The sequence below is a fragment of the Paramisgurnus dabryanus genome, chromosome 1 (genome assembly GCF_030506205.2).
Source record: "Paramisgurnus dabryanus chromosome 1, PD_genome_1.1, whole genome shotgun sequence".
NCBI classification, from domain to species: Eukaryota; Metazoa; Chordata; class Actinopteri; order Cypriniformes; family Cobitidae; genus Paramisgurnus; species Paramisgurnus dabryanus.
The window spans coordinates 49866988-49880777 of record NC_133337.1 but is presented as its reverse complement, the minus strand read 5'-3'; the positions used below and the strand labels follow the sequence as shown (position 1 = coordinate 49880777).

Sequence of the window (13790 nt, the reverse complement as noted above, 5' to 3'; positions counted from 1 at the left end):
TTATTTAATCATTTTTAGTGTAGATGTATCAAGTATTGTAGACGTAAAGTTGTGCCTCATGTCTACTGAAGCAGCTATTGAGAATAATTTTATGAGGCTTGGCAAGAGGGAATCAACAAGATTTTAGTAATTATACTCAATGTGCCGTTCCCGTAAGCTTTTCTTTATGAATTTTTTGTATATTAAAATAAAACCTCTATTTTTTATTTTTTGTGCTTGATAATGTATCCAATGTGGCTTTTATTCAATAAAAAAACCCACACAACAGCTGCCATTGTTTTATCAATTACACCTTACTTTATTTGTTAAGACATGTAACACAATCAGTGACACATTAACTTAAACCCAAGTATACATGTAACTTAAACATACTCTAGTAAAGTAAATTAGTGCATCGTTTACAAGTTTAAATAATTTGTCAAGTTTTTTTGACATCAGTTTGAGAACATTATATTGTGCTTAAATGACTCCTGTAAAAACTTCTGTTAAGGTTAAATAAACAAGGAAAGACCACTTTTCTTTTTAGATGTATTGCTTAAATATATGCAAGAGCAAAAATGAGGATACTCTAACAAAGACAAACAAATGCTAAAGAAACTCAAGTTGTTTAAATAAAATTGGCATGATATTGTCAAGAGGCCAATTTACATGAAGATGCTGAACCAAACTGACCTCAGGTAAACCAAAAACTGACCAAGTGGAACAGGAAACTGAGAAACAATGTAATGCTGCATTACTAAAGGTTAATCATAACACTACTATATAAAACTTTATAAAACACTACAAATAAAAAGATATGCTGGAGACAATAACAAATTTTAAACTTGAAATTCTGGAAGTGAAAATCTTCACTTTTTTGTTACTCCAACATTTTTTATAAGGAGAAGGATCAGTTCTTCAACACGGTCAATCTAAAAAAGAAGGTAAGAGACAAACATTTAATTACACAGAGATGCATTTTGCCTTCTTTTAACTTTGCAAAAAAACTAAAATCTTGCTCAAACCTTTCGCTTTAACTCAAGACAGCAGCATGAAGGCGGAGCTGAAAGAAAGAAGGGAACAATATTTATGTTTAAAGCTCATAAAATCACTTTCCACAGCAAGTTTTAAAGGCACACTCCACTTTTTTCAAAAATATGCCTATTTTCCAGCTCCCCTAGAGTTAAACATTTGATTTTTACCATTTTGGAATCCATTCAGCTGATCTCTGGGTCTGGCGATACCACTTTTAGCATAGCTTAGCATAATCCATTAAATCTGATTAGACCATTAGCATCGCTCTAAAAAAAAAATAACCAAAGAGTTTTGATATTTTTCCTATTTAAAACTTGACTCTTCTGTAGTTAAATGGTGTACTAAGACTGACGTAAAATTAAAAGTTGAGATTTTTTAGGCCGATTTGACGTAATAAAGAACTTTGCTGCAGTAAAATTTCAATAGCAGGGGACATATCTGCCTAGACAATCGCAACTTTTAATTTTACGTCAGTCTTAGTACACGAGGTAACTACAGAAAAGTCAAGTTTAAAAAAAAAATATTTAAACTCTTTGGTTATTTTTTAGCGTGATGCTAATCGTCTAATCAGATTGAATGGATTATGCTAAGCTATGCTAAAAGTGGTACTGCCAGACCGGGAGATCAGCTGAATGGATTCCAAAAAGGTAAAAATGAAATGTTTAACTCTAGGGGAGATGGAACATTTGCATATTTTCCAAAAAAGTGGAGTGTCCCTTTAACAAAAATCACTCCATGTGTGCAAGGGTGGTCTACTCTTTAAAACCTACAGTATCAATTATCAGCTACTATTGATAGAGATGTCAAATTTCTCGAGTGGCTCTATCTCATTAAAACCTACCTGTGCTGTCCTTTGAGCTTGTAACATTGTCTGGCTTAGTGCATTCCACTGTAGTCATTGCCTTGGCTGCGCTTTCTGAAATTGAACATAAATGTCAGACAAGCATTCTGGATATGATGACAAGGCTCCTTTTAAATAACACCCTTAGGTTATGGCTGAAAATACCAGGTGGCACAGCACCTGTGCACCAGAATTTCATTGGCAACTCTGCTGTGAAGAAATTCTTGCACTGCAAAAATACTAAAAAATAACAACAGTCATGCCTTTATGCAATCTGTACATTTTTTATTTCTCACCCGGCTCCTCAGGCTTTTGGAAGCTGGCACTTTGCATCAGACTGGGTTTCTGATCTTCAAGGTCACGCTTGTTAACATTTGCATTTTTAGTTTCATCTGTCGTCTTATTCGAGTCAACGGCCTTTGTCTGCATCTGATTTGTTTTTTGTTTCTCCTCAACAGGCGGCTTAGAGGAGTTAGCCTTGCCCTGTCCTTGCAGGGCTTCAAGGATAATGGAGTTAATGTCTCTGTCATCTTCTCCTGACTGCTGAGTCAGAGTTAGCAAGTTGGAGGTCCCATCAAAGTGCTGAACGGATCCCAGAACTCCTCCGCTCAACTGCATCCCAAAGAGTTCCAAAACATCAGCTGGCCAGACAGTAGGGAACCTCTCTTTACCTGTTAAGAAATGTAAAGTATATATAAATCTTGACTGTTGACTCTCCATAATCCGACAAAGTTCAAGTGGTGCTTTTATTTTACCTGTCAGAGCACACCTAACGATCTGGAATGGAAGCTCGAGAAGTTCTTTGGTGATGGGAAGGATGCTGGATACGGGGACAGTCTCCAGGTTTCCATAATCTGCGTAGATTACGTGCGCATGCTTGCTTGTCACCTCCAACACGACAGCTCTGTACCAATTTTTGTCACCTGAATCGGAAAGTTAAGTTTGCTTTAAAAAAATAACATCAGGGGGATATGTACATCAAAACTATATGTAGCAATGCCACAATTACTTAATAAAGGTTCTTGTCAATGATATTAACGTATTAGACCACACACTGCATGCATGCTCCACTTTTACAACAGTAGTTTAAACACTGCGAGTTACATTACAGATGTGTAATTTGTTTTACGACAGACACGAAATTGTTGGCTTAGGCAGGAATTCCAATAAATCTTTATAATGGTCCCTTACCTATACTTAATTGTTAATGTTTATCTGGAATGTTTCATTATAAACCTCTATGTTATTATTTAGCCAAACATTTCATAATTTTTTTTTACAAGAGATGCTGTTAATTAAATGTAAACTACTAAGAAATGTTTAAAGGTCAATCTAACCTGAGAACTGTGCACAGCAGGCGGCTCCTGGTAAGGGGTGGCACTGACTGGGGTCTGTATATTTACTGCAATACTTGGCAACATCCATCATAAGAGTCTTCAGACCATCCACATTTACTATAAGGCACAGAAATCAGATAGAAATACATAGAATTACTTTAATGCTATTCATGAATTATATATATATATATATATATATATATATATATATATATATATATATATATATATATATATATATATATATATATATATATATATAGATAGGTGCTCTAACTGGAGATTCAAGTTTTAGTTTACATAAACTGAGCATGCAGAATAGCTATATTTTTAAGAATACGAGTACACACCTTTTCCTGGGTTCATTATGTAGAAGAGACTAGGGCTGACCACTGCTGCCACCCGAGGCTGAAAGGTCTCATTGATGGGCAGCTCTAAAGTCTTCCAGTCCAAATAGAAATAGGGACCTAGGTGACCATAATAAAAAAAAACATTACAGTAATCCGTAATTACATGCCTTAACAGCAAACAGTCAAATCATTATACATAAATTTATATGGCTGTGGCTAAACGTTTTGAGGATAAGACAAATATTAAGTTTCACAAAGTCTGCTTTGTGTGGTTTTGTTTGTCCACCTGCCTCTTGAGGATTGACCACAAGTTCTCAATGGGATTAAGATCAGTTGAGTTTCCAGGCCATGGACTATGTTTTGTTCCCCGATCCAGTTATCACTTAAGTTATTGCCTCCATCATGCCGCAAAATACATTTTGGGTCCATGGCTAGCAAACTCCCCAGACCTTAATCCCATTGAGAACTTGTGGTCAATTCTCAAGAGGTGGGTGAACAAACAAAAACCCACAAATTTGGATGAACTCCAAGCATTGATTATGCAACAATGAGCTGCCATCAGTCAGGATATGGCCCAGAAGTTGATTGACAGCATGCCAGGGTAAATTGCAGAGGTCTTGAACTACACTACAAATATTGACCTGTTGCAACAACTTCAATTGTCAATAAAAGCCTTTGACACTTATAAAATACTTCAGCATAACATCTGACAAAAAACACTGAAGCAGCAGACTTTGTGAAAATGTATATTTGCGTCATTCTCAACGGCTGTTTATATATGCAAGTTTTTGTATCTCACATGATGTAGTTGACTCCGCCATGGCATTTGCAGTGCTGTTATTGCCTTTAGATGGCTCTTCAGCCGGTGGTTTCTGATCAATAGGTTTAAGCGTGGGCAGAGCCTCCATCTGAGCGGCGGGTTTTGGGGGAGATTGTTTCGGTCCATAAGGCCTGGCCAGTTGCTCAGAGATGAGTAGAGTAGTGATGCTTTGTCCACTACTCTCCAGCTCCACCCCGTATCCCTTCTCCGTGATAGACATCACCTTTCCACTCAACGGCTGACTTGCACACAGATTCTGAAACCTGTTCAGTGCCTCTTTACTCCACTGAGTCTCCAATGGTTCAATACCTGCATACACAAAGATTGAGTAATAATATCTTTGGATTTTCTAAACAAAAATTTTTTATTTTCATTTAGTTACAAATAAATTTGTTGTAGTAAGGAGTTTAGACACACACACACCTGCAAGCCAACAACGTATAGCCTGGAAAGGGAGTTTGAGTAGGTCAGGGGAGATGGGCTTTAAGTGAACCGCCTCCACCTCACAGGAGTTTCCATAGTCCACAAAATAAACTTTGAATTTGCCATCCCCGCACGCTTCCAGAACCATGGCCCGGTACCATTGGCCATCACCTGAAAACAAGATGACATTAACATGCATTAAACACTTGCTTCATTAAACCCTGTTTCACTGTACATAATCCAATCAAAAGCCCCAAATATTCTAGCAATTAATAATATTGATCACAATCAACAAAGATAATATTTTCTCAGCCACTCAATCATCTCTACTAATACGAATAAAACATGTACACATTGAATAATGCTTTGGATAAAAACATCTGCCAAATGCATAAATGTAAAATAAAATTAAAATCTTATATGGATTGTGAAAAGAAAAATAGATTAAAGCAATGAGAAGTATTATCACCGGAGAAGAGAGCACAGCATGGTTCTTCTACAGTTGGGGTGAAGGGAGCCCTCTGTGATTCGCAATGTTTCATGAGCTCACGTGTCAGCTCTGTCAGGCTGTGTACATCTGCCGAACGAGAGTAATCATCAACAATAAATAATTTTTAAAAAAGTCCCAATGTTAAAAAAAGAAAGTAAAAGAATGACAATTGCACCTGCTGAACTGTAGTTGTAGCAGTAGAATTCATCAATGCTTTTTAAAGTAGTGACCACCAGCTCCACCTTCTGCCCATCAAAGGGAAGTTCAGCACAAGTCCATTCCATCTTCTCAGCAGGGCCACTGAGCGCTAAGGCACAAAAATATTACGATACCATCTTGTGAAAATTTATTGGATCCTGCTATAAAAAACAAAACACTTACGTGGCATATTAGGCATCTCCTCACAGGGCATTTCAGGTTGCTCCTTACAGGGCATTTTAGGCTGCTCCTGTGCAGCTGGTTCCTTGCTCTCTGTCTGCACGCTTTCTACAACAGCATATCCCATGGACACCAACAGCTCAGCGGCGTTATTCTGGGGGTCGCTGGACTCATCGATCATGGACACCAGAGCCCTACCATCCTTTTTACCCAGAATCACAACCCGAATGAAGCGATTACAGACCAAACGTTTCACCATCAGAATGGCTTCCTCCGACCAGGTGCCAGTGGAGGGTTTTATACCTGTAAACATCAACTCTGTTAAAAATCACAGATTTCTGGGAAAGTAAGGCTTATACACATACATACAGTCGCATAGAATGTACCTGCTAGACAACAGGGGATTGCTTGAGTTGGCAAAGCTAACAGCTCCATGCTGATGGGTCGCAGACGATGCAACTCAACCTCTTCGGAGTTGCCGAAGTCTATGTAACCAATACATATGCGGTCCTCAGAAGAATATGCAAGAACTTTAGCTCTGTACCACTGGTTGTCTTCTGTAATGCACAAAGTGATAAATGACATTAACTGCACACAAAATCTTTTGAGTAGAGCAAATTTCACACAGGAGCAAATGTCAGCACTCATTTTGGGTGCACCTGTTCTTTAAAGGGACACTTCACCCATTTGCATTAAGCTTTGTATAGTTAGAACCCCAGTCATGTTTTTGAATGGTTGTGCATCATTTCCTCAGTTGCCGCTGAGACAGGAGAAATACAGATTTCAGTGTTGCACTTCCTTCTTTCGATGATGTAAAAATCATCATTTTGCATCATTGAAAGAAGGAAGTCCAATATCTTTGTTGAGGGAGTGAGACTACAAACACCCCTTTTATCAGTCAAATAGGCACCAAATTCTAAATGTATGTTACATTTCGACTACAAATATGACACACTTTCAATAAAGATTAATGTTTCTACGGGTGAAATGCTCCTTTAATAGGCACATCCTTATGCCCTCAGGTGTGCCTAGAATGTGTCTGAAGTTTTAGCTCATAATACCCCATAGATCATTAGTTATAGCATGTCCAAATTGCCCCTATTTAGGTGTACCTGTAAATGAAAGGGAGCTACTGCCCTTACTCCCTCACCAACAGACAGTTAAAAAAAAGATCTGATTACAGTCTGACAAAGCCACATTAGCGCTACAACCTGCTAACAAACACATTTAGAAAAGTTTTTGGGTAAAATCAACCCAAAAAATTGTAAGCAGGGCTTTATTTGTGTGATGTCACAATAACAAGATAATCAAAACAGCATGTCTAATGAGACTGCTTTGGCTTAGTAAGTATTAAAACAAAAGGAGAGTGTGGAATTTTTTCATTGTAGGGTAGTTGTGCTCACATACTTCCAACACACGTGTGTCCAAACAACTTGTAAAAATGGTAAAAAAAAAAATAATACGTTTTGAGTTCAACCTGATCACACAAATTTCCGTGGTATAACAGAATTTTTCATAATGCATTTTTCCGTGTCCTTACCACAAACTTTCTTTTCCGTGTCAGCTTCATGTATTGTTTGCGGAAAAATTTGGAGATCCGTGACAATGACACGGACAAATTATACGGCTGTTTGAGTTATAATCGTGCCTATATTAGTGATTATAAGCTGCAGAATGATTAAGTAAATGTATGTGTGAGGACGTCGGTCTCACCAGAAAAAAGTGAGCAGCAGACGGTTCCTGGTGCAGGTCTGAAGTTCTCACTAGCTGGAGTGTTTAGGCAGTGCTCCCTCAAACTCATCTGGAGCTGTTGGATTACACCTGCGTACAGAAAAAATATCAGACCATACCAAAGCACGTATACTATTAACTGTAGCATTAAAAACATGCCTTGAGCTCTTATTCATCCTCAACACGCCACAAAACAGCACAAACGTCTCAAAGCCGACAAAATAATGCAGCCCTTTATACTTCCCTAAACATAAATCCTTAAAGGGATAGTTCACCCAAAAATTAAAATATATATCCCGCTTCTGTTGTGAAGCGCATGCACAAGACTAAAGTCACGTGACTGCAGATGACGTATTATGCTCAGACATGTTTGCAAAGTTTTTTTTCAAACTTACAGACTGTAAGTGAAGCCTGGGCGCACAAAAAAAAAACAGCTGGGGCACACCAGATTACACGTCAGCCGCGTCACTGCAGTAACGTGACTTTAGTCTCGTGCATGCGCTTCACAACAGACGAAGAGAAGACAATGCTGAATAAAGACGTACATTTTTTATTTTTGATGTTCAACACATTCTAACTGACCCACCGATACTTTGATGATGTTTTTATTACGTTTCTGAACATGGACAGTAAACCGTATGTAGATTATCAATGAAGGGTCAAACAAGCTCTCTGACTAAATATAAAACATCTTAAAACTGTTACATAGATGAAAGAAGGCCTTACGAGTTTGAAATGACATGAGTGCGAGAGTCATTAATGACATTATTTTCATTTTTAAAAAATTTAATTTAATAAATCTGTATATTTATGGGTGAATGCATAAGCAAACAAATAAATACATCAATAAAGCATGAATGAAATGTGAATAAATCCAACGCTAACATTTCTGTAAAAGGGCAAAAATTCATGTTTGGGGCAATTATGGTGATACAATGTTTAGGTGGTTTTACTGTGACGTCATGCTAAAATGCTTCCAATTGAGATGCAAAAAACTCACTGGCATTTTCAAGCTTCTGACACAAGATCTCCGATGGGGATTGGATGTGGGTGATGATGGCTGTGAAAGTGTCACCCACTCCCTGAGTCATTGGCTCAGGAGGCCTGGCTTCAGAGTTCTCGTCCTTTCCACCAGACAAACGCTTGAAGTTCTCAAAGGAGGCCGTCAGCAAAGAATCTAAAAAAACCCAATGCAAACAGATGTGAATCAACTCATAAATGAACAATTCAAACATCAGAATGAAGCAGCAACTAACTCACTGAGGTCTTGTTCATGCTGTGGTTTGTCAGGGACGTCTTTTACAGCATAACCCTTTTCTATTAGGAAACTGCTCAGGTATTTGCCTATGGAATAGATTAAAATAAACATATCAGTTTGACTTTCCATGTTACATAAACCTCTCCAAATGACCCGATGAATTGCCTACCGAGCGTGCTTAGAGGAATGTCAACCGCAAACAGGTTTCCATTGTTCAAGATGTCCAGCACTGTCAAAGTGAGGCTCTTTCCGGAAAACAACTGTCTTACAGCAATCGTGCATTCGCCTGTCCAACTTCCCGTCAGAGGTGTAACACCGGCTACACAACACTGCAAAGCCTGTCAATACACAAAAGGGAAGCTTAGGTAAAAGCATGACTTCTTTGTGCAGGTACCACAATCTAAATAGACAATCTGGGTTACAGAATTGGAAAGAAACTCACAAAAGGTGGCGCAGCATCGATACTGGCAGACAGAGGCCTTATGTTGTCAAGAGTAACGTCCTCTTCATTCCCAAAGTCAATGTAAGATACACTAGCAGTTTGACGGGCCACATCTACTGACTGAACCTCAGCCCGATACCAGTTCTGAATAAGTGAGAAAAGATTCAATTCAGCACAAGTGTCCTTTTCTAACAGAATGAACCACTGAGCTACTAACTATTGTGTAATTTAAAGGTGCAATGTGTACATTTTAAAAGGATCTATTGATAAAAATGCAATATGATATACATAACTATATTTTTTAGGGTGTATAAATCCCTTACTTAATGAACAGTCATGTTTATATTACCTTAGAATGACCCGATTCTATCTACATACACCGTGGGCACAACTAGATGCCGCTAAAATCTACACACAGCACCTTTATGAAACAATATCCCGCTTTTTCACAGAATTAAAAATCAATGTGGTACTCTGACAAGCTCAATTTGAGAGTAAATTATTTGCCTGACCCGATCAAGAGAAAATTTAACAGCACAGAGCTCCTCAATTTCAGGCTTGTACGGGCCAGGAAATGATGCAGCATAGGCATTCTGGAGATCCCTGGTGATGTTCTTCAAAGACTCCGTCATCTCCACTGACTGAAGGTGAATGAAGAACTTTCCAGGGTTTCTCAGCTCAATCACTGTACCCTGGGGGACAAAAAATTGTGAGTGTGGGTGTGCATACAGGAAACAAAATGCAATACATTACAAAACGCAGCGTACCTGTATCTCAGCTCCTTTGGAAACTGTGTTCTTGCGTAAATCACGCCGATACAATCTCTTAGGCTGCACGTCATTGCATTTGTCCTGTAACAAAAATTATGCAATTTTTTTCTTAAAAACCTATAAAACCTATACTATAAATCAGGTGTCACTGTAAATTACATGACATACCTTTGCTTGAAGGACCCCAACTCCATTTCCACATGAGACAGCTGTGGATTCCTTTGCCTTGTTCTCACTGATCAAAAAAGTGGTAGAAACCAAGGAGATTCTTTAATAGCTTCAAAAACAAACTATTTTTACTTTGTTATCCATCTATGACAAGCCACTGGATTGGTTTTCAGAAACAGATGCTGCTTTACTTTAAGGGCAGCTGGCAACACTGTCACAACCGCAATCTTCATAAACATGATGCCATTAATCCGGGCACGTCATTGATTGTCACTTTTCTGCTCGGATAGCTATCTAACTTTATAAAACTGTTCCATTTAGACTCGACAACATAAAGGAGTCTTGGGTAAACGGATCTTTTATTCCTGCACAAAAGGCAAATAATCTATTCATTACTCTGCCTTGACAAACTTGCAATGACGCTTATGCAGCATTGAACAGCAGCAAACGCCTGCGTGCACGGTCAAGCATGAGCAGAAGTAGAGAGTAAGACAGAGAAAAAGAAGTCAAAATTAATGCTTTTGTTAAAAAAACATTTTATTTCTTGTTAAATATAAGCGTGTTTGTCAGTGTAGGACTTTATTGGTTCTAGGAAGTTTTTATTACATACTGCAGTTGCTCTTCGTGATATGAGATAAAGAGCTAAAGTCTCTCGTTCTCCATGCTTGTGCATTCAGCAGAAAAATACCCAATAAAGGAAAATTGAAGTGCTGTATGTTTTTGCCACTTTAAAATACTTTCACTAACATGTTTGCTGGATTTGCAAGCCTCTCACTCTGAACTGAAGACCTTATTGTTCTGTAAAATTTATTCTGCCCTTTCATTTGTTTGGTCAGGACACCAAAAATGAGTTTTTTAAATAATTTTAATTGAACATTCGGTGCATCCCTACATTGTACTTTATTCTTGTTGTGTTTTCACAAAAACATAATAATGAACTATTAAGCATTTGTGGTAAAGTAAGGTGAAAATCCAGGTTTTTTTTTTTGGGGGGGGGGGGTGCGTTATAAACTGTATAACCAGTGTTGGGTAAGTTACTCAAAGTAATTAATTATTAGTTACTAATTACATCTTCAATCATGTAATAAAATTACTGTACAAATGAATCCAAAAATGATTTCATTGCTTATTACTAATTAATTTCCAAATCCTAACTAAGGGATACAAAGATAGGCTTGAAACTGCTCTAATAAATCATATAAAAGTACATAGATTATTCTGGTCACACTTTTTAAGGTTGAATTTTTACTATTAACTATTAGCAACCTTTGCCTCAATATACTTCTAATTACTGCCTATTAATACTTTTAATAATTACTATTAGTACCTATTACTACTTAAAGTAGTTAAGTTTAAGTATTGGTAGGAATTGGGTGGGAATGAGGATGTAGAATAAGGTTTTGCAGAATCAGGCATTAATACATGCTTTAAAGGGATAGTTCGGCCAAAAACTATATTAAATCCATGATTTGCTCACCCCAAAGCTTTCCAAGTTGCATATGTCCATCGTTTTTCAGACAAACACATTTTTGGATATTTTAGAAAATATTTTAGAGCTTTCAGTTGATTAAATTTAATGTTATGGGGTCCACCCATAGTCCACAACCTTCAAGTCCAAAAAAAGTGCGTCCATCCTTCACAAATTAAATCCAAACGGCTCCAGGATGATAAACAAAGGTCTTCTGAGGGTAATCCGCGCGGTGTTGTTGAAGAAATATCCATATTTAAAACTTTATTAACGAAAATAAATACCTTCCGGTAGCGCCGCCATCTTAGTCGCGTCCGCATTCGGGATGAGAGCTTACGCAGCCTACGGAGGCTACTCTGCTGCTGCTCTGTGCCCCCGCCCTCCGAATTTGTCATACGTCACTAAGAAAAGTGCGTACACTACGCTAATACTCTCTCCTGATTACAGAGGAGTCTAAGATGGCGGCGCTACCGGAAGGTATTTATTTTCATATGGACATATGCAACTCGGACAGCTTGGGGGTGAGTAAATCATGGGTTTAATATCGTTTTTGGCCGAACTGTCCCTTTAAGTACTAATAAACACTCAATATCTCAGTAACATTAATGCTAATAACCAGCCAGTTAAAAGTGACAAATGGAAACTTTCTTTTGGTAACTGCGGTTATATTACTTCATTTTTCTGAGCAGGAATCGAAACTTAGGTGGTACAACCTTCTTATTGCAGAGAGGGGCAATTAGAAGACAATTTATAAGAAACAGGTGCGCTTTGGTTTTGAATGGCACTGACGTGCTCACCAGAACTCGTCAATTAAGGACTATCAGGTAAGTTTATATAGTTAAAAAGCAATAAAATAGTCTGTTTGTTAGTGTGTTGGGTCAGATTGCTTTCAGACTTATGCAGAACTGCTCCAAATTTCATTTGCAATCAGGCCGATAGGTTGTCTGTTGCAGATCCGAAAAGTGATTGCAGTGTTCACACATGCCTAAACAAACCAAACCAAAGAAGTAAACACACCAAGTTCCGAAAAAAAGGCTTTTGGTACCTGACAACTGGGTTGCTAAGTTTGCAAACATGTCGATGAGCTTTCCAATCCTCTGTCTGACAGGCTACAGAACAGTAGCAAGTCTTTTTACAACGGGTGCACCTGAAGTTACCTAAAAGATCAGGCAAAATAAGGGAACACATAAGCCACTTATTTTAATGATCATTATCTAACCAATCATTTACATGAAAATGTACTATTCTAAGTATAAAGTACATACAAAGTTGAACGACCAAATCTAGCACAATGTTATCTAACCTACCCTGTTGACTGCAGTAATTACACAAATTCACCAGTGGGCCCACCATGGTCCCTGCGGTCTGTGGAAGAGACTGAAAAGAAATCTGTTTTTCACAAAGTTACATTTTCATCTAAGAGATAAGTCTAAATGTAGTTAGTTTGCTTTCTGCAATAGTCTTAAGCATCAGATACATTTATTTCTTAAATTTCTAGTGCAGTCTGAAGTATCAATACAAAAGTATTTCTTAACCTTAAAAATATAACCTTGCATCTATCAAGTTTAATTAATTTCTTTAATTAAAAAAGGCCTATTATTCAGTAAACCTACATCAGAACTGTTCTTCGCAGAAACCATGCTGTTCTCTTTTCGGACAGCATCACCTTTAGGACCTAAAGCATAAAAGATCTCATTAAAAACCAACTTAGATCAACAACATGCATGTATGCATCAAAAACGTTTAACCCTTACCCTCCAGAACATTGCTAGCTAGACGCTGCTCTTGGACGTGTTCATGAACTGCTGGTGCTGGCCCTCTGGGTGTAAATGAACAAGGTCCTGTCGCAGGTCTCCTCAGGGGGAGATTGGGTCTCACCAAGGTTGGAGTAAAGGCCTGATTCATTCTGCCCACCTATTTCACTGCATAGTGAAACATATATAGACTGTACTGTCAGATATTTATGTGTGTGCGTTTAATGCAAGGGTTGATAATACTATTCCTGGAGATCTACCTTCCTGCAAAGTTCAAGCTCTAATACACCTGCCTGTTACTTTTAAGTAAACCCAAAGACCTTGATTACCTGTTTCAGGTGTATTTCATTAGAAACTGCAGTTAAGTAGATCAGCATCCCAAATCGAATAACGTTAACCTCGTCTTACCTTGACACCCATGCACATTCTAATTGACACGTACATTAGTTATACAATATTAATTTTTGAGATTGAACTGATAGTTATACTTCAATAATTAAATACAAACTTCAATGCAATGCAATGCAATAGACTGATACGTTACCC

The 13790-nt window shown here is 37.9% G+C and overlaps 1 protein-coding gene across 1 annotated transcript; it reads right to left on the bottom strand.

The window, feature by feature from the left end:
- Positions 1-298: 298 nt before the first annotated feature.
- Positions 299-13160, bottom strand: tdrd1 (tudor domain containing 1). Its single transcript, XM_065262624.2, has 24 exons — positions 13104-13160; positions 12798-12867; positions 12536-12647; positions 10023-10089; positions 9852-9935; positions 9597-9776; positions 9085-9228; positions 8812-8980; positions 8645-8728; positions 8385-8561; positions 7367-7474; positions 6040-6210; positions 5657-5956; positions 5451-5582; positions 5255-5362; positions 4786-4956; positions 4342-4671; positions 3543-3659; positions 3193-3309; positions 2611-2778; positions 2152-2526; positions 1856-1930; positions 1005-1042; positions 299-911 (listed from the first exon to the last, which is right to left on the bottom strand). Exons 1-24 carry the CDS (start codon positions 13128-13130, stop codon positions 849-851), a joined length of 3387 nt encoding a protein of 1128 aa, XP_065118696.2. The 5' UTR covers positions 13131-13160; the 3' UTR covers positions 299-848.
- Positions 13161-13790: the final 630 nt, after the last annotated feature.